Here is a 21,483-nt window from a genome sequence, read left to right as displayed (position 1 = left end):
AACACGTTCCACAATGTTCACTTGAGATGATGCCGTATTGAAGCTTTGACACGTCGTCAGGGTTGAAGGTATGGTGCATTGTTACCAGTACTGCTGGTTTATCAGCTGTGAAGACAAACAAACCCCCCCTCCCAAAGAATAACTTAAAGAATATCACTCTAAATTGTTCAAGATAAGAAGTGCTAGTGACCTATAAAAGACTAATTTCCAGAATAGTTCTTAAGCCATTAGATGTTTCAATTAAAGGGTTAGTTCACCCAAATATTACAATTATGTTATTAATAACTCACCCTTGTCATTCCAAACCCGTAAGACCTCCGTTCATCTTCGGAACACAGTTTAATATACTTTAGATTTAGTCCGAGAGCTCTCAGTCCCTCCATTGAAACTGTGTGTACGGTATACTGTCCATGTCCAGAAAGGTAAGAAAAACATCATCAAAGTAGTCCATGTGACATCAGAGAGTCAGTTAGAATTTTTTGAAGCATCGAAAATACATTTTGGTCCAAAAATAGCAAAAACTATGACTTTAATTCAGCATTGTCTTCTCTTCCGTGTCTGTTCCGAGACCGTTCACTGCAGTGTAGTGAGATCCGGTTCGCGAATTAATCATTCGATTTAACCGGTTCTTCTTAGGGATCCGGTTGAACCAGTCCACCAAATTGAACTGAATCGTTTGAAATGGTTCACGTCTCCAATAATTTCTCCAAATATTTTTTTTATATATATATAGGTACAATACTATAGGTTATGACGAGGTTAATTATTAATTGAAATATTTTAGATTTTTGAGATGTCAATAATTAAATGTTGCTGATTATGTGAACTCTTGTACAGACGGTCAGTTGTTCTTGCTTTTTTGAAGCTCAAGATCATCTTCAAATCATTCTCAAACACACTGTTACATTTTCAATTCAACTTTTTACTCCAATTATTATGCTGAAAACTATTTTTTAAGAAAAATGCTATATAGAAACACTTAATAATGCTAAAATAAAAAATTATAATCTCTTACTCTACAAAGTAAAATTTGCACAAAATGTGGTTTGGAGCATTTGGATGAAAGGGCATGTACCCTAACTCTTACCAATGGTTGGAAAGATCATATGTGTTTGGAATGAGCTTGGAAATTCTCTCCTGCTTGACATTCCTTCTGTATCCCAGTTCTCTCGTCTAGCTGATGCTTCGGTGAGACTATTCGAGACCTCGATGTATGGTTCCAAAGATGCCAAAGATTAAATGCTTCAGTGCAATGCAAATATTTCTGAGCCAGGTCGAACCGAATCCTTTTAACAATCAAATAATTAACAAATACAGATGAATACTCCATCTTTTATATAAACAAATAAAATATATGGAGCATGCACATATGCTTTCTATTTTAAGATATTTTAAAATGTTGTTTATTCCTGTGATGGCTTAGTTGAATATTAAGCATCATTACTCCAGTCTTCAGTGTCACCCACATGATCCTTCAGAAAATCAACCTAATATGCTGATTTGGTGCAAAAAAAAAAAAAAAATGTTATCAACATTAAAAACAGTGCTGCTTAATATTTAAGTGGAATCAATGATACTTTCTACAATTTTAATTTTATTTATTTATTATTTTAATTTTCGTTATGAATAGAAAATTCAAAAGAACAGTATATAATTTAAACATAATGTCTTTAACTGTCTTTACTTTTGATCAGTGTAATGCATCCTTGCCGAATAGGGTTTTTTATGCTAGTGTATATATTTGTAGGATATGCAGAATTAAAATATAAGCCATGTATACTGAATGTCGAGCCTTGTGTTTATTTTTCTGAAAGCTCTGCTCTGTACCTCTAAATTTTCACAGTGGACCAGTGACCCGACATTTTTTTTTTTTTTTTTTTTTTTTTTTGAAGTTACAAGTATGAAGGTTCAAGTGTTCCTGGATCAGGGAGAGAAAATGAGTGTTAAAACGCATTTACAAGCTGTCTCGATTTAATTAAAAATCTTGTCTATTGTTAATTTATTTATTTATTATTTTATTTCACAAATTCACATATTCCTTTAAACTATCCTACTATTAAAATAAGTATGCACAAAGTAGAAATAAATGACAAAAATCAGTCCTCTTTAACGTTGTGCATGTGAAAAATGATAATAAAGTACTCTATCTGCTGGACCACATTGATAGCACCTCGCGGTCAGGCGGGATCACGCGCAGGTTTAAACGAGCTCTGTGGCGGCAGTGCTGGACAGGGGGCGCTAGTGAGCAAGCGAGCGTTACAACATGGCGGCGACGGCAAGCTGATGTCAAAAATGCTTTAGCCAAAGGTGCCGTGGAAATCAGCACATTTCCGTACAGCACGAAAGAATATAAGCGTTTTGATTGAAATTAGGAACGAACACATTGCGCGTGGCTGGCATCTGACTGCGGTGAGTATTTCCTACTGTCGAGTGAGTTGGATTCGAACCCGCGTGTATCTCATACTGTATGGATGAATGAAAGAGTGTCTGATCATCTTGAGCCACTGTTAAAACCCATAAAGTCAGAGAAAAAAGCCATGTCTTTCCTGTGCTTTCCTAGCCTGGAAGTAAGTCTTTTGAGACTATTATAAAGTTGTATTTTAGAAGATACGTTACTGGTCTTAGGAACATATCTCAAAGCATTATATGTTTATTTTAAAGACCGTTTTATGTTGAGAGGAAGCTTTCTACAGCGTTATGTCAAATGTATTTTTTATTTTATGTTATTATTATTATTATTTTATTTTTTTTAATTTTTTTTTGCAGCAGTAGGAGTTTGAATTACTTGATGAATTGTTGTTTAGCAAAACTGAGTGAGCTCAATGTGCTGTAGGCAAGTCGCCTGTCATCGCTACTTTGCGCATGCGTGGATTTACTTCTGTACTTTACTACTATTCTGGTGTCACACTAACAGAGAGAAGTGCCAACATGACGTGATAATACCATGCGTTTTGGATCGGCCTACGTAACTTTTGACCTTGTAATATAATGGAAATTGCTTGAATTCTGTTTTGAATACACTTGTATCTAGGAGAATATATATGGATATACATTTGCATATAAAATCAACATTTTTCTTTGCTTCTAGTGCTGGCAGCAGTTCTGGGAAAGAACAAGTATTAATGGCAGCTGCTGCCCTGAAGTTGGGCAAGCAGAAAGGCGAAGAAATGGGTTTGCCATGTGAAAAAGACACTGATGACCGATCGGCACAGATTAACCATGAGAGCAAAGGAGCGACTCAGGATTCAGGTGAAGTTCTTGACTCTTCAGAGCCGCAGAATATGATGCAGTTAGAGATGCAAATGCCTAGTAAGCAGCCAAAGAACATTTCTGTTATAGTAGTGCATTTGTATCAAGATACTATTATAATTAATATTTGGGATTATTTTTTTAATATATATTTTTCATTTTAAAGTTACATTTTAGTATTTTTTTCCCCCCAGACATGTCTAATCAATAATGCATCTTACTCCCACATCATTCTTAGAAACTTTTTTTTATTATTATTGTGTCTGGCTTTCTTAGGACACACACCTAGCTCTGAGGGTCCCCCAGGCGTGGACCAGGAAGACCCAGTTAATACAGAGGGAAACCAAAAGAAGCAAGGACCAAAGGCTAAGACTCCCGGCAGAAGGAAAAGAAAGGAGATCGTTCCACAGACTCCACCACAACATGACAATTCAGCAGTCTCTGATACTTCTGAACTCACTTCTAGTGGTCGGCCCAAGAGGAGAGCTGCGAAAGTGTATGTTCTCCAGTTGTATCCAGTTTCCCAAAATCCACACAGCATGCTATATATAAAAAAGTTTAATAACTTGCAATAAAACCGTTTGTTAAACAGCAGTCACATGCAGAAAAAAGCACAATTGCAGTTTTAACATATATTTAGAAGACATTACTAAGTGTATTCAATTTGTAAATTGCCATATTTATTATATCTCCTGAAAACAATTCATTGCAGTCCTGCAGCAGAGTGAGTAATCTTTCTAAAGAATAATCAATGGTCAGATGACATGTTCTGATTTGGAGACATAAGGCAACAATCTTAATGTTGAAAGACTCACAAAGTGGCTTTAAAAAAAAAAACATTTATATAAGAATTATTATTAGAAGCAAAAACATAGATGCAAATAGAAAACTCACATTTGCACTTTTGCATGCTGCATTTCAATACAAAAACTTGCTATATTTCATTAGGATGCCATTAGCTGTCTCTGTGGGGGCAGTTGTGGCCTAAAGGTTAGAGAGTTGGGTTTGTAATCCAAAGGTTTTGGGTTCAAGTCTCGGAACCGGCAGGGATTGTATGTAGGGGGAGTTCATTTATAGCTCTCTCTTTAACTGAGGTGAGACCCACTTGGGCACTGAAACCCCAACTGGGTGCGCCCCAGGGTGGCCCACTGCTCCAGGTGTGTGTGTGTGTTCACTCTTCACTGCTCTATGTGTGTGCACTTGGATGGGTTAAATGCAGAGTACAAATTCCCAGTATGCAACGCTGTGCTTGGCTTCACATCACTCTCTGTTTAAAATGTTGTAGTGATGTTGTTAATAATCAGTTTTTCTTTTCCATCTTGATTAGTGCTTTAGATTATCTCTACAATCTTGCCAAGGATCTTGATCCTCCATCAGAATCCTCCTTGAAAGATACGGCCAAATCTGATGAAGTAGATGGCACTGACAAGAAAACGCCAAGGAAAAGGGGGGTGAAAAGAAAAATTCCAGATCATGAAAGCGACTCAGATGACGATGAGGACTTTTCCCCAGGAGAGAATGAAGAGGCAGAGAGTGAAGATGAAGAAGATGATTCAGACCCAGACGTCAGCTTGAACGTGGAGTGCAGAGGATCCAAACCATCCAGCGGACGACCCAGAGGAAACTATGTGAGTTTATAATCCGATACTAACTAAACCTTTTGCGCTGTTGGATGATTTTGACATTACTTTCCATATCTGTGTTGTCTAATTTAATTGTGTTATGCTCAAAAGCAGGGTCCGCATCCAAGTGGATTGGCTAAAAATGTCATGGAGACCATTTGGAACTGTTTTAGTAGGACCAAAAAATTGTAAGCCATCTACCAAAGATGTAAAATGTAAGAATTCATATTTGTATCCCTAGTGTCTTGATAATGCTTGTCCATTTTTCACGAATGCTCTTGCCAGCCGGGATGAAAACTTTTCCCCCTGGGTATTTCCAGAGTGGATTCCTTCTGCCAAAGACTGGCACTTCCTGTCTAGCAGGTATCGGTGTAGCTAAATACCTCATAATATGAATGGAATGTAAAAATTCTTTATTTTAACACTTGTTTTGTTTTAATTAACAGTGAGGCTGAAAAATATTTGCCCCAAGAGAAGGAATCTGCTTCCTTTACCTTTACACGGGAAAGTATCAAGGGACAGATCAAACTGCAAACGGTGAAGAGGTAAGATTAGATTCACTAGTTATTACGATTAATTCCAATTAGTACTGGCCTACAATATTTATTTGAAGTACCCACTGATTGTACTTGAATAATATTTGAATAATTTAACAACACATTTACGTTAAAAAAAGCATGATTCTCTACAGTTCATAGTTGATCATATAAAAAAATAGAATATTTATTAATATATATATATTTTTAATCTTTTTACTTCAAAATGATATTTTTTATTAACATCTTTTTATCAACTCACAAACCCCTTGTAGTTCAAACCTCAGTTAGGGAAACCCTCAATTAGTAGAATAACAACCTCTCTGCTTTTATTTCAATTTATTTATTTATTTATTTTAAAGCACTCTACTATTCAAAACGTTTGGGGTTGGCACGATTTTTAAATGTTTTTAGTCTCTTACACTCACCAAGGCTGCATTTATTTGATTAAAAATACAGTCGTTTTATGAAATATATCAAATGTATTTTAAAACGTAACTTACTCCAGTCTTCAGTGTCACGTGATCCTTCAGAAATCATTGTAATATGCTCATTTGGTGCTCAAGAAACATTTATTATTATTATCCATGTCGAAAACAAATTGCACTCTATCATATTTACCGTGATACATTTTTTGTCAGGGTTTTTGGAATGTTCAAAAGAGCATTTATTTTAAATGGAAATCTAAATAATAATAAAAAAGAAAGAACTGATCCCACATTTTTGAACAGTAGTGTAGGTGTACTCCTATATATAATGTTTTATGCTAATCTGCAGGTTTGAATCATTGCCACATCATTCTGAGCGCTGGGATGCTCTTTTCTTTGTGGGGGGTCCTGTGCGGTCTTTGGAATGGTGCCCATGTCCTGACGGGGCGGCCACAAGACAGTATGCCGCCATCTACTGCCACAAAGGCATGGATGATGAACACAAAATCAACAAACTGCACACAGGCCCTGTCTTACTACAGCTGTGGGAAATTGGAGACCTTGAGTGTAAAAGCAGGTGACACAGATAAGACGCTTTCAGATCGGCTTTAAGATGAAATGTTTGGTTATTCAATAAAATAGTAATTTTCGACTTCTCTCCCCACTTCAGGCCCTCGACTGCTCCTCGTCTAGCATATGCTTTGGCGATAGATGACGGATGCATCTGGAATATAAGGTGGTGTCCTGCGGGAGTGTGGGAGCTGCCCTCTACCAGCAGAAAGGTAAGAAATGACATTAGACCAAAAAGTTCCAAAAAGAATATTCAAAGAGAGAAACATTTTATTAACTGTATTAAAATTATGCAAAACAGAAGGTTTTATTTTTCTTTACAGTATGCATGGTGTTTATGTATTTCGGTTTTTCTCAGGCTCCACAGATGGCTAGATTAGGTGTTTTAGCAGCAGCTTTCTCTAATGGGAGCATTGGTGTATACAGTCTTCCACACCCAGAAGCCCTTGCAGCACACCACCAGAGTAAAGGCGAGTAAATGGTGAAATGCATAACCTATGCTTCTTATTTCTTTAGTAGGGTTATATAAATTTTAGCATTCTTGTCCACTTGAAATTGCTGTTCCAAAGACAGTCAAAGTTTAGTTTTTCCTTAACTATTTTCACTCTCTGTCTCTTTGACACTTGAGGCTGTTTTTTTAGAACATAGATGTCCAATCCTGCTCTTGGAAAAGCCACATTCCTGCAGAGTTGAGCTCCCACCCTGATCAAACAAGCCTGAAGCAGCTAATTTAGGTGTTCAGAGTTACTTGATAATAACAGGCAGGGGTGTCTGAGCAGGGTTGGACTTGAAGTCTGCAGGAGGTCAGCTCTGTAGGGGTGGGTGGGGTTGAAGATCCCTGCTCTGCTGGAATATGGTCACTCATAATTTAGAAACTCCACGTGAATCAATGTGCAATTTGATGGTCCTTCCAAAAGAGGGCAGCACAAGATAGAAGAGCCTCAAGCCAAGAACTGTAATGGATTTTCCCATTACCACTAAACAAATGCAAATCTGTCTTGTATGATGTCTTTGCTTAATTTTCACAAATATTGGAAAACAGTTTAAAACAGAACACATGCAATTTCCTAATTTTTTTTTAATTGAAGCTTAACTGTTAAACTGCTTTTATTTATTTTATTTATTTATTTATTTATTAATAAAACAAATAATAATATTATATAATTATTATTAATAGTTAATCAATTTATTAATAATAATAATAATTATTATTATTATTAGTAGTAGTAGTAGTAGTAGTATTAATAGTAGTATTAAATTAATAAAAATATTAATTTGTCAAATCAAATGTTTATATGAACAATAAAAATAATTGTTAATCATTAATTAATTAAAAAATTATAATAAAAATAACAATTATAATTAATTCCTTTAATAATAATATCTGTTTATTACTTAAATAATTAATATCTGTTTCTTATGTTTATTATTATAATTAATTCATTTAATAATAATAATAATAATAATAATATATGTATATTTAAATACTTATTATTGTTGATATCGAAATAATAGTGTATTATTATTATTATTCATTCATTAAATAATAATAATAATATATCTGTTTATTATTTATATATATAAAAAAGTAAAAAAATAAATAAAATTAAAAAATTAAATAATAAATTACATTTATGCATTTAGCAGACACTTTTATCCAAAGCGACTTACAGTGCATTCAGGCTATCAATTTTTACATATCTTGTGTTCCCGGGGAACCGAACCCCCTGTTCTACCAATTGAGCTACAGGAACACAATAATAATAATTATTATTATAATTAATAATATATTATATAATAATAATTATTATTATTGTTATATAAATAATTCATAATATTTTTTCTTTGTCTGCTTACAATATTAGTGTCTTTACATTAAATTTGTCTAGCAAATATTTGTTTAAGCTATTCAGGCACATAAATTAATGTGGATGAGGGGATTTTAATTTATTTCATTGCACATCTCAAGGCCTCATGCTCTGATCAAATAGCCAGCGAAGGCTGATTGTCTCATGGGAGCTCATAATGGCCTCTCCTCAGGGAGTGCTGGGAACAGACTGATGACCTGCCATCAGCTGCATCATTCCCTGTTTTCCTCTTTTCTTTCATTCTCTTAAAAACACATTATCTCTACTGTGTGTGTGTGTGTGTGTGTGTTTTCAAAAGATTATCCTCCCAGGCCTTCTCATTCATCACAGTCACAGTGAGAGAGCTAGAAAAAAGGGTTGGTCTAGTGCCTATTTGAGTTTCACTGCCTTCAGCCGTTTGATAAGCAGCCCCCCTTTTTCACAGCAGTGAAATGTCGCTTATCTGCAGTCATACTGATCTCTCCTCCTAGCTGAGTCTGCTTTATGAGCTGTTTACCTTTCTGTAAGCAAAAAAGCGTATTTCTCCAATGACCATTCAAACATATCTGTGTATTCTGACTAAATAAAATTCTTTGCAAGAAATGTGAATAGCAAGCATTTTGTTATATTATGCTGCTTTTGATGTTGCAGAATTCAAATGACAGCCATTTCATGGGAATGGTAGGTACCATAGACTTGGTTGAACTATAAAAACCCTTTTGACAATCACAAATGATGACTGTAAGAAAGTGAGAGAGACACACTAGTGTGTGTGGCATTCTTCATCTAGTATTGATCTGCTACTACTGTGTTTGCTGACTGTAGCCAGATGCCAGCCTTGGGTTAACATGATGAATGCACATCATAATTTAATTGATTGAGCATACAGCCTACCAATCCATCATATCTCAAGAGCAGATAATATGTTTATCCTGAGTGATGTAGTCGGCTGGTTAAAGATCAAAGCTGCTAATTGAAAGTTTGCAGGTTTGAACCCAGTAAGAAGCGAACCATTAACTCTTTCCATTATACCACTGAGACCTCATTTGTAACTCGTGTAGCAGTCTTGTTTAAACATGATGGAAACGTTTCTTCTTTGTGTTGTGCCTAAGAGCACTCTTTACCTCCGGTGAAATCATTATTTTACAATATAATACATTGTTTCTTGATACAGTAATGCTAAATTGTGTTTAATATATTCTTAATTGATTTGTTAATAATCTCAAATTCATATTAATATAATTTAATGTTAATAAAAACTTAAATCTTTTTTTATACTTGGAATGTAAAAAAATAATTTTTGAAAATACTAATAATCTAAAGTTTGAGTTTTTTTGAGCGAGCTAAATTAGTACTTTTATTCAGCATAAAAAGTATTGAAAGTTACAGAAAAGACATAATGCTACAAAATCTTTCTATTTCAAATGAATGTGGTTTCATAAATAATAAATAAATAATAAATAAAATAAAAATAAAAAAGCAGCACAAGTGGCTTTATGGGTTTATATAATTTAAATCTAAATATATAAAGAAAAAATAATTAAAATAACAAAAACTTACCATTTCAATAAATATTGTGTTTTTTTCAAAATGTTTAATCAAAAATGGACATGTGAAACCTGAAAATTTCATGCAAGATTTTATATATATATATATATATATATATATATATATATATATATATATATATATATATATATATATATATATATATATATATATATATATATATATATATATATATATATATATATATATATATATATAAAATTGTATTTAATGCACATTGTATTTAATGCACATTGTATTTAATACACACACATATATATATATATATATATATATATATATATGTATATGTGTGTGTGTGTGTGTGTGTGTGTGCATTAAATACAATGTAATGCACATCCTCATCCTCATAACACAGTAGGAGTAATACACTTTCCCCTACCCTTAATATACTAGTAAGGCTTTTTCATTGCCATCCTCACTATTTATCATTCAGACTGTCCTCTTTTGTACTAGATTTCTCTAGTTATTGAGTAATGATACGGTCCATCCTTCTGGTCCCTCTGGGGCCCTCTGTGAGGTAGACTCGGGCCCTGCTCCAGTAGAGATAAGAAACCAACTGCCCACGTTCATTAATGAACCATCTCTGTTACTTCAGTGCTGCCAGTGTAGTATTCTCTCTGTTTGTGAGCTTCTAATTCATTGATCCTACTCTAAGCTTTAATGCTTTCCTAACGACACTTTCCTGAGGCCACAAGGAGCAGTTCGGATGTAACAAATGCTGTCTTTAAAAATCTCTTTTTCAAAGGACTGAAGCTGTTAGCGTCGATTCTTAGTGGAGACTTAAGAAGGGAAATTAAGAGAACGAAATCCTGGTTGAATGTGCATGAGTTTTTTTAATGATAAAGTGGATATTGTCCAACTATAAAAGTGCTGTATGACCTTTCAAAGGCTATTCTTTCTCTCGCTGCTCTTTTATTCTCCTGATATTACCACAGAAATTGCTTCTCACACTCCACCAGTTTAACATCTCCCCACTGGCCCTGGGATGAGCTCGGAAACTGTTTTCTGTTGACAGACTGTTTGTGGTTCTTGCTGGAATCACTCTCATAGAGTCTTTGGGCAGTGATCCGGCAATGAGCTTTGGTCAAGAACTCTTTCCACCCACAGGGAACTAACCTTCATTACTGAGCGTACAATCCTTCTCACTGACCTCAGTCCTGCTCTTTGGATTTTATAGCATGTGTGTTTTGCTTCTCTATTTTTTCACTTGTTTTTATTTTTTATTATTTATTTTTTTGTGTGTGTTGTCTTATTTGTATTTGTTTCTTTTATGTATTTTTTAGTTTCGTCAATATTTATTGTGCATTTGAATATAAAGGAACATTTTTTTTTTTTTTTTATCGTTTAACTTTTTGTTTGTTTTATTAATTTTATCTTTATTAATTTTATTTTTGTTTATTAATTTGTATTGTTTTTTTTTTCTTTTTTGTTGTCTTTGTTTAATGTTCAGGTTTTTGTTAATTTATGTTATTCTTCTAATTTTGTGCAAATCACTGTATTGTATAGAGCACATTTGCATTCATTTAAACATTTTTATACTGTAGATTGATTATTGGTTTGTTTATTGATAGAAAAGAACCCACAGTAGCAATTATAGGAAGTTTCAAAAGACTAGAGATAAAACGGTTAACCACATTCCCGCTTCCCATTAAGTTCTCAGGTATGGAGGTTTTATGGTAGATAATTATAAATCGGTTTTATCTGAAGTGAAAGGGTGTCCCGTGAAGAGGTGACTAGAGAGACGCAGACTCCTCCCTTGTCAATGGAGATAATTTACTGGCTTTTTTTCATCAGGCAAGGATCTATAATTGAAATGACAAAAAAGATGCATCGCAACGCAGTTGTTAGTGTTTGAGGTCATGAATTACAACCGAATACCTGACTCCTGTTTCCTCCGGGCCTGTCAATCAAAAATACCTTAGTTAGTCCAGAAAAAGGGCCCCTGGTCAGGGCTGTCTGCCATGCTGCCAGAATGAGTGGATCATAGGTACGATGCTTTATCGACCTGATCGACCCGTCACCACTCTGTACGGCTCTGACCTAAAGTCATGCGGCTATATATCACTTTCGCACTGTTATACACACACACACACACAGTGTCTGTCCACAGTCACACACACTTTCATACACGTGACTCTATTCACCACCTCTAGCACTTCCCTTTTGTTTTATATTGTCAGTTTGAGAAAATGAATCCCTGTTTAAAGAAATGAACTTTGAAATTCTTTGTCTTGTTGTGATGTTGTGTTATTTAGTAGTGCTTTAACCAGTTTGCATTAAAAAAAAAGCCCCTCTTAAAAGGCATAGATATTCACAGACATCTGTTTCAGACTTCCAGATTTTGCAGTGTTTGTAGTTTTTAGGAAATTTAGGAAATGGGCAGTTTACAAAAAGTCTTAAAGCAATAGTAGCAAAAACAGCCCATTTAATTATAATGATCCAAGACAGCGAGTGGAAAATGGTCATAAGCTAAATCATGACTATTTGTGATGCAAAATAATAATAAACTCTGGTATAAGATCAAATGTCCTTTGAATGACCCCTTTAAATGATGATATTAAGCTGAATTGCTGTTAGTTTAATTCAAATAAGCACGTCATTTTATCCTTGTCCCTTTTATTGTTTTTCTTGATTAAATGCAGTCATGTGTTGACTAGTAATGCTCCTATCTGTAAGTGCACGCCATTGAACACATTTATGTGCTTTCCAATAGGTGAAACCAGCCAAGCACCGCTGATATGCCGGGTAGGTCAATATCCACTTCACTAGCATGCCTCTTGTTCTCACAGATAAGACTTCTGTCTTTGTTTCATTCCACACAGTGAATGATGTATTACACATTCATTGCATTAGACTGAAAGCACCTGACATGAATTGCACGAGATCATTGGAAGGTTTGCTCAAATCTGATGTGTAATTTTCACTGTAGCTTAATTTCACAGCTGAAGTGACTTTTCACTAAAACTGTTCCGGGTATGGCTCCTCTGGGCCGTTTTACAGGCGCTCTACATAACGGTTTCACACATTCAAGAGATGATATTAGGGAATTTAGCTGTCATGGTAGAAGGAGCCCCTCAAACGAAATCTTAAGTGCAGAGAGGAGGATTAATGCTAACTTTTTTGGACGATGGCAGAACTAAATAGCTAGTTTTTAAATTGTGATTATCATGAAATTGAATGAAATTACTTTATAAATTAATATTAATTATATATTATAATTTGTGCATATAGATATAAATAAAGTGTGTGTGTATGTAGTGTGTGTGTGTGTTTTATAAAATGCTTTACCCCGTTAATTCTTTCATCTTTACAGATGGATTTTGTATTCTAGATCAGTGTTAGATGATCTGTTTTATTGTGTTGTGTTTGTGCAGGTGAAGAAGGTTCTGACTTTGAAGATGGGCTCTAGCCAGGCAGATCATAAAGGTCAAAGTGGTCTGTGCTTTGCTATGGACTGGGTCCACGTCAAGCCACATAACCTCTTGGCTGCTGGCTTTTATGATGGTGATTTCATATGTTTGGACTCTTTGCTCATCTAAACATAATGTCTAATTGTAAACACCTTGGTTTATATATATATATTGCAGTATTTTATGTTTGTGATTGTTTCTGTTCACTTTCTCTTTTCCAGGTCTGGTTGGTTTGTGGGATCTTGTTAGTAAATCTATGCTACTGAAAGTCAGGTCTCCAGATGGTGGTGTGTCTCTCTACCCTTACCACTGTTTCCATGCTCATGATGAGAACATCAGGACCCTGTGCTGGTGCAGAGCCTCAAGGTGAGAAGCATCAGTGTAGCATCATTTGTAAGATTAGACCGACTGAGGTTGGTGGTTTTATTTTATTTTTTATTTTTTTTATTTAAGATTTGTTTATTATAACTTTCTGTTGATAAAAGAATCCTGGAACAAAGTGTCATGGTTTTCAGAGAAATATTAAGCAGAACAACTGTTTTCAACATCGATAATAGAAAGAAATGTTTCTTGAGCACCAAATCGGCATATTAGAATGATTTCTGAAAACTGGAGTAATGTCCTCTGAAAATTCTGCTTAACAGTCACGGGAATAAATTGCATGTCAAAATATTTTCAAATAGCAAGCAGATTTTGATAATATTTTACAATATTACTGTTTTATCAAATGTATGTATGTATGTATGTATTTATTTATTTATTTATTGTGATGAGGTATGAAAAAAGCAGGAATTATATTATGTTTCTGTCTTCTGTTGTTGGCAGTAATTTGTTGGTGACAGTGGGAGATGACCGCATGGCTAAAATGTGGGATGTGAGAAAAACCTATGCGCCTCTTCTGGCAGTAAAGCGCTGCTTGTCCCCTGAAGTGAACTGGCCCCTCTTTTGGAGCGGCATCCTGATGGCTCCAGAGTGTTGCTTTGCTACGTCAGTTCACAAACATTTTGCTCTTCTGAATATACTGTATGAGGTTTTTAAATCATATTATTACTAAATCATCATTTTCTGTTGCCATGTGTAGGTTTGGACAACATGGAGTTCACTATTTTGATTCAGGTTACATTGGAATCAAGCCTTACTTTGTGGTTTCTAGAAAACCCACTATTTGGGTATGTAGACATTTCACAGTATCTCTATGTGGTTTAGTATTGACAAAATGGTTTAATGATGACAAAACAACTTTTTTCAGAGCCTTTCAATGTCTGACTGGATAAATACTTTTGCCATTGCCGACAATGGAGGAGATTGTTTATTTAGTTTGCTTCCTGAAATGGACACTGATCCCAGCTGTATTAGACGACGGAGATATGTAAGTTTCTTTATTATTATTTAAATTCCCATATATCCAAACCTGGAATAAACATTAACTACATTGTTCAACCCACATAGTCCGTGTACAGGACTGACATGATCCAGTTTGAACCCGGTCAGAGGCCTGGAGATGAGAAACAGGAAGAGGAGGAAGTGGAAAATGCTGCAAGTAATCCTAGGAAGGAGCCATTGAGCTACAAAGGAGCAATCAGAAAGTACTATCTCCACTTTCATGACTTGGACCTGGTGAGAAACAAAAAAAAAAACCTCATTGTTTAATTCCATCATTGTCAAGGTCTCCGTGATTAGGAATTGATGTAGGAAATCAGATTATGAGAGTATAGATCTCAGATAATGCATTATGTAGACACTGTTATCCAAAGCAACTTATGCTTCATTTAAGTGCACACATTTATATTTGATAAGTTCTTGGTTTCCCTGGGAATCGAACACATACTATTGCAATGCTCTAAACTATGAGCTACAGAAAATTAGGTTATTTTAATATTAATATTTATAGCTGTTTTATTGAAAAGCAGGCTGGTGCTGGCCATATTAGGTTTACCTGGAGGTGTCATTTTATGTGACTGGCTACATTTTTGACACACAGTTCCCCCCAAAATTACAATTTTGGCATCATTTACTCACCCTCATGCCATTACAAACCCTTAGCTTTTTGTTAACCTTCAAACCACAAATGAAAATATTTTGAATGAAACCCGATGAAGTTTGTGTCCCTCCAACGAAAAACCAGGTAAGCAAATCATAAAAGATCCAAAAAGTTCATAAAGGCGTTGAAAAATTAATCCATATGAATCTTCCCATTTAATCCAAGTCTTCTGAAAAGATATGATTGCTTTATATATTTTTAGCAAAACTTGGATTAAACCGTCTTGATTCATATAGATTCGTTTTATGACGCCTTTACGACCTTTTCTCTTTTTTTTTAGTTTTTTTTTTACTTAGACTTTCAATGGAAGGACAAAAATTTATCAGGTTTCGTTAAAAATGGTGTTTAGAAGATTAAGTAAAGTCTTGTGGGTTTGGAACCTTTATAATTTAAAAAAAAAATGGGTGTAAATTGCTGGAAGTGGGAAGGACGTGCCGACATGAAAATGTGCTTCTGATTTTCTGTATGTTTTTCATGTGTAAAATGTTGACTGCTATGTATGTGTTTGCAAGACCTTCTAAAAATCCATTAGAGTCCTCTTTAATGTGTGAATATGAAAGCAGCTGTTTATGTATGAGCTGTGTGTGATAGTGACTTTGCACTGCAGCGTATTCCACAGATCATTACACACAGGCTGTCCAGGTGCCGGATTGGATTTATTGGCTTAGCTATTTTCCCAGCACACCTGAGTGAGTGCAGGAGACCCCATGAGTGCAATCTGCATGTTACCATAGTGGCACCCCACTCTCTCTTTTCCAGCATCATATGTTTTATATGTTGATTAAGTTCCACACCTTCATTAATTTAAAGTCATGCCTGCCTGGAGGCCTACCCCCCCCATCACAGAGATGCTCCATCTGTTCTGCTGTCTCACGCTCCAGCGCTCCACCCCATCCGTCTGTCCATCCACGGCACACTGCACATGTCCACTTTAAGGCCACGGTCTGGAACAGGCCAGGGTTGCGTTTCTCAAAAGCATTGTTTATTTAGGCCCTATTTAGGCTTAACATTCCTTTCGAATATAGAGCTTATGGTAAATTGTACTTATTTTGTCTTCTGGGAAATATGTAAGGATCTTCTGTAGCTCCTGAAGGGCAGCATTAAATGGAAAAAAGAAAAATGTACACACGTTCAACTTAACTTTTTGAATCAAACTGCGAGATGATAGATTGAAACTAGACGTGCTGGGTTTCAGTAGTGATCTAATTATGATATTGTGACATTTTGAATGTGACATGGATTGTAATGTGAAGTAGTCGGTGAAACCCACTATAATAAGTGTGAGAACAGTAAAGCTATGTCTACTCTAGTGCTCACTTAACCCTGGTGTGGGTGTTCACACCTTGTTTTTGTCTTTTACTCTCTCTCTCTCTCTCAGGGGACCTTTGCTAAGAGTGAAACTCGGCCCATGATGAAGCACCTGCACCATCATGAGGTCAAAGGTGTTGCTAAAGTGGACCAGATGCCACTGAGCGCGCTCTACAAGGTGAGATTGCATTTATCTATACAGCAGCACACAAGCCCAGCTGAGGTCCTCGCTGACACCTACAGCACCCTATCAGTGTAGAGCTGTGAAATAACCTGACAATCTGCATGCCAGATGCATTTGATGCTTGCTTTATGTCAGGATAACGTCTGAAACCCGAGGAGAATTTTTAACAGTAGTTAACAACCTACTAGACCCCGGGGTCTGACGTAGACCAATCAAAATCAAGTTTTCAAGAGCGCTGTGTAAAAAAAAAAAAAATATATATATATATATATAATAATTTCTTTCACAGTGTAATATAAGATTTTAGTTCTAGATATGTTCACCATGTACAACAATCACCCTGTGTAGACTGAACCTGTTTTAGCTGTATTGTTTCTGGTTTTAGATAAGCTATAGTTATGTGTAGCAGTGTCAGTGTAATGCTGTATTTGCACAGGCCAGTGAAAGAGAAAGAAAGAGCGGCTGGTTTGCTGACAGTTAAGCCAGATGGACGGAAGCTAATGGCCTGTAAAATTAAGTAAATGTCACTCTGGATCTAGAGTGGATGATAGGAGGAGAGCAGGAAAGCAGACTGTGTAGATTGAGAAGGGGAGTTTTTCTGAATAAGACTGCTCGATAAGGAATAGTTAGAAGGGTCGTAATAAATGCCCAGTTTTGTTATATTGATGTTGTGATCACTCATAATGTTATGGTGATAATATAATTAGTAAAATATGAAAAATGAACTCGAAAGTGTTAATATAAAATGTAACATTTTTTGTAATGCATATAATAAAATTGTAATAATGTATACTGTATACTAGTGCTGTCAAATCAACTAATGCATTTTCATGCATTCTGACTTTGGATTCTCATGCTAAACATGGCCAAAGTTTAAAAAAAAACGAGTATTTCTATGCTAAATACGCTCCTTCAGGATTTGTAAAAGTTTCAGAAAGTTTTTTTTTCCTCGATGTCATAAAGAGGAAGAATTCCTTCCTATTAGCACCCCATCAATGATCTTCATTCCTGTTATGGAAGTCGTTGGCAGTGCTTCGCAGGACTTGCTCGAAAACAATTTGTTATTTTGTTTTAAGACCACAAATTCAGCAATTTCACCAAAGGATTGTGCTTTTTGGTTGAGAAGGAAAGATAACCATGTTCAGCTTCCCAAAGAACCCAGGATTATGGGAAGAGTGGACGCAGTTCCCATAATGCTTTGCATTCTTATGACTCTTTAGCTCCGCCCACGGTACGCCTCCAAGAGCTCGGCTGTTTTCGGAGAAAAACATAAAGCTGTATCTGTCTTCTATAAATATGATGAAACTAAAGACTCTTCGGCACTATGAAGTATGCAATACTATGCTGCTATAAGTACTCAAGATTAATGTGAGATTGGCAGAAACTGTGCGTGTTATGTCCCCTTTAAGAAAATGTGTTTTTATTCTCTCAGGTCCGTTTTAACCCAAACATGGATGCATACAACTGGATCCTGTCAGGCGGGCAGTCGGGTTTGGTGCGTGTGAACTGTGCACGTGGACTGAGCAGCTCCTTGATGCTCAAGCAGTTGCGTCAAGCTCAAGCCCAGTTTAGCGCCATGTTCCAGTCTTAGGAGCCCGCTGACTCTGCAACAGCTGTCCGTCACAGCACAAGTGCACTAGTCTCCACCCTCTCAGCTTTATCCTGAAATGGACTGTGCTATCTTCATAGGCTGAGAGACTTTTATTTTTAGAAGACTGATTAAACACTTTTTATCCTTAACTTATATCGAAAGAAGGAAAGGTATTTTGATAAGCCTCTGAATATTCCTGTTTTTATAATTTTGTGCATTTTGGTTTTTAGTACTGTACAAAGAGGAAAACCATTTGAACTTCTTTGCACCATTTTGAAGCTAAGAAAGAAGGTCTGTTTGTGTTGTGTTAAGTTCAGTATCTCAACACGTTGTTCTTTCCAAAGTATGTTTGGAGAATGAAATCCTCCGCACTTATATACCCGTGCAAATTACAGGGAGCATTATTCTCCGTTTCCTCCTGTTCCAGTTCCGTGCTATATAATGATCAAACACATTCATCTTGACATTTAGTGAGAAAACACTGGATTGAAACTTTGATATTTGCTAGCCTGTTCTCTTAGCTATCATATCAAGATGTTTTTTCCCCCTTTTAGCTTAAGCTTTCTTACCCTGAATCTTAATTTTAAAGGAATAGTAACACAAAAATTAAACATCGTCATCATCATATCGTTCCAAACCTGACTTTATATCTTTTGTGGTACACGAAAACAAATGTTTTTTCATTCTATAAAAATGCTCATCTACATAAATTCAACTATCGGGCCTTTAGATACAGTATGTTAATTCTGATGTCAGTGCAATTTGACCAATCATTGATGATTACATGTCCAAACACAGTGCAGCCTTGCCAATAAGGTGAGAAGATTATAATGAACCTAAATTTGGCTAAAGTACTGTAGTAAATTAATTAAGATCTTGTTATTTAATGAATGTTTGGTAGTTTTAATGCTTTGGAGCCCAGATCCCTATTCACTTTCTTTATATGGAAAAGAGTGGCCTTTACATGTGTGAAAATGCCACCTTTTGTGCTCCACAGAAGGACTAAAGTCAAACAGGTATGGAAAGACATGAGGGTAAGTAGTCAAAAAGTTTAAATGTTGATGGCAGAACCATTCCAGAGCTTTCTTGTCCATTATTGTTATTCCTATCCTACTATTTCAAGTCTTTGCCTGTTTTCTGGCTTATACATTCTTCTTACTCAGGTCTAGCCAGAGTTGTAATGGCATTATGTACTCTGCTGATAATTTCCTGCATATGTGTTAATGTTGTCCCTGAACCAATAGCACTCTGAAGTTAAGATCAGGAGCACTTTGATACCCGCCTCATAATTCATCACCTCAATGCTGTCTGAGTGAATGTAATTAACTCCAGTGATGAAAATCTGGAGAGGTGCCAGTCAGTTTAATGCTGCTTTGGTCTGTCAGATTAGATTACATAAGGTTAATAAGATTATTATAATGGATTTCTATTTAGTGTGTTATTTAAATATCTCAGTCTCATTGTGAGACTCGGGATATGGTTAGTAGTTTTGGCCTGTTTTATCAGCAAATATTCATACTTTGTAAATAGTTTTTCTTTTGTACAGTTTACTGAATTCTTTACAGCTACAGAAAACTGTAATTCTATTGTTTCATCATCATTTGAGATAAAATTGCTTTGCATATTCAACACTAATTAATTGAACATGGTGTAATTATTCTTGTGAAAGACACTGCAAGAGTTTGATTTGCATGATTTTATTACAGATTACAAAGAGCATACATATTATGTGACAGATAGAAAATTAATAGCATGTAAAAATTAAATATCTATCATTAGTTTCTGGTTATATAGTGGCTTTTTGTGGTCACATAAAGGATCAAACATTTACACACAGGACTTTTATAGACACACGTTTATACAAGAAGCAAATGTATATTCTGTACAAATACACAAATCTGAGGCACGACAAAAATAATCATGTAAATTATTTCCAGTTTCCACAGAACAACATTAATGTATTTCAGTTAATGACACAAAAAGCAGAATGTGTCAAAAATATGACCAATGATGTACAATCTCACACTCTGCTATGGGTTTTGAAGCTTTCATTAGGTTGAGTGCACCTGCATCTAAAAATGATTTTTGATATGTCATAGTCATTTTACCTTGAGTTGTGATGCTGTGTGTGCAATTTCAAAGCAAGTCTCCGACTTGTTCTAGCAAATAATACTAGGAGGGTTTTCTTGTTGTGTATGTATTTTACTTGAATTTAAGAAAATCTGATTATTGATTGTTCCCCAGAGATGTAAGGTTAGATGAGCTATACAACCTTAGATGTTTAAAAATGCAAGTAGGAAGACATTTTCCTGGATTAAAACCTTTTGTTGTTCCTGTAACAACATTCAGATTAAAAAAATTTCAAATCAGCTATTCCTGTTATGCAGTACATTTTTTGTACATGTGTTTTAAATATATATATATATATATATATATATATATATGAAAGGTTCCTAATCCCTTTCATAGAAATGGTTAAATGTCCAGCATAACAGAAATAACTCTCTTAATCACAGTAAACCGTCACCGTGGTCCTTCTAAAAGTAAAATTTTTAATGCAGTTTTGGCACATCAACCCCAACATTATCAAAAATATACTACTTATGCACTGGTCCTTTCATAATATCATTTCGTTCACTCTCACTGTTTTATAAATGGCTGTGATATTCACATTTAAAATATAGATCCATTTTATCAAAACAAATAGATAAAATATAGAATTTAATGAAATTTGAGTGAGATTGCGAGGTCCTTGGGTAATTTTGATAATTTATGAATGATTGACTGTCACTTTAAAAAAAAAAAGAGAGAAATCATGCAAGCAAAGCCTTAAAACTCTTTCACAATGCCACAATAGATTACAGTTACATTTTATAAGTACACACAAGCTTTAAAACACAAAAATTATCAGTCAGTTTATTGGTCTAAAATCATATTCAGTGTTTTATTTATAAAAAAATGTTCACATGTAGTGTAAATGAACATTAGTGCACATTTACGGGCTCTTAAAAGACATTCAGAAGTAATGTGCTTCATTACTGTACAGTTTGTTGCTGCCATGACCTCAGTTTTGAACTGCAGAGATATGAGAAATGTTGCACCACTTGCTGGAATGTCATAGAGTC

At 35.2% G+C, this 21,483-nt stretch overlaps 1 protein-coding gene across 3 annotated transcripts; it reads left to right on the top strand.

Moving 5' to 3' along the window:
* Positions 1-2,221: 2,221 nt before the first annotated feature.
* LOC113051037 (general transcription factor 3C polypeptide 2-like) lies at positions 2,222-20,649 on the top strand. 3 transcript variants are annotated; one of them, XM_026214644.1, is made up of 19 exons: positions 2,222-2,409; positions 3,089-3,309; positions 3,526-3,745; positions 4,577-4,877; positions 4,983-5,059; positions 5,157-5,234; positions 5,318-5,416; positions 6,185-6,412; positions 6,506-6,617; positions 6,764-6,875; positions 12,538-12,569; positions 13,199-13,328; positions 13,456-13,600; positions 14,060-14,221; positions 14,316-14,403; positions 14,484-14,603; positions 14,684-14,851; positions 16,654-16,761; positions 18,200-20,649. In XM_026214644.1, the coding sequence occupies exons 2-19, from the start codon at positions 3,123-3,125 to the stop codon at positions 18,356-18,358; spliced, it is 2,526 nt and encodes an 841-aa protein (XP_026070429.1). In that variant the 5' UTR covers positions 2,222-2,409; positions 3,089-3,122; the 3' UTR covers positions 18,359-20,649. The 3 variants fall into 3 exon arrangements, with proteins under 3 accessions (XP_026070429.1, XP_026070432.1, XP_026070431.1); XM_026214647.1 differs by having other exon boundaries at positions 3,089-3,249; positions 18,200-18,358; XM_026214646.1 differs by having other exon boundaries at positions 4,986-5,059; positions 18,200-18,358.
* The last annotated feature ends 834 nt before the right edge of the window (positions 20,650-21,483 follow it).

The sequence above is a fragment of the Carassius auratus genome, chromosome 31 (genome assembly GCF_003368295.1).
Source record: "Carassius auratus strain Wakin chromosome 31, ASM336829v1, whole genome shotgun sequence".
Lineage (NCBI taxonomy): Eukaryota > Metazoa > Chordata > Actinopteri > Cypriniformes > Cyprinidae > Carassius > Carassius auratus.
This window is presented reverse-complemented; position numbering and strand designations above follow the sequence as displayed.

Excerpts from the sequence above, each read along its gene's own strand:
- LOC113051037 (XM_026214644.1), top strand. The coding sequence starts at position 3,123 with ATGGCAGCTGCTGCCCTGAAGTTGGGCAAGCAGAAAGGCGAAGAAATG. Across the intron at positions 3,310-3,525 it reads GTTAGAGATGCAAATGCCTA|GACACACACCTAGCTCTGAG; the intron begins GTAAGCAGCCAA and ends TGGCTTTCTTAG. Across the intron at positions 6,876-12,537 it reads AGCACACCACCAGAGTAAAG|GTGAAACCAGCCAAGCACCG; the intron begins GCGAGTAAATGG and ends GCTTTCCAATAG.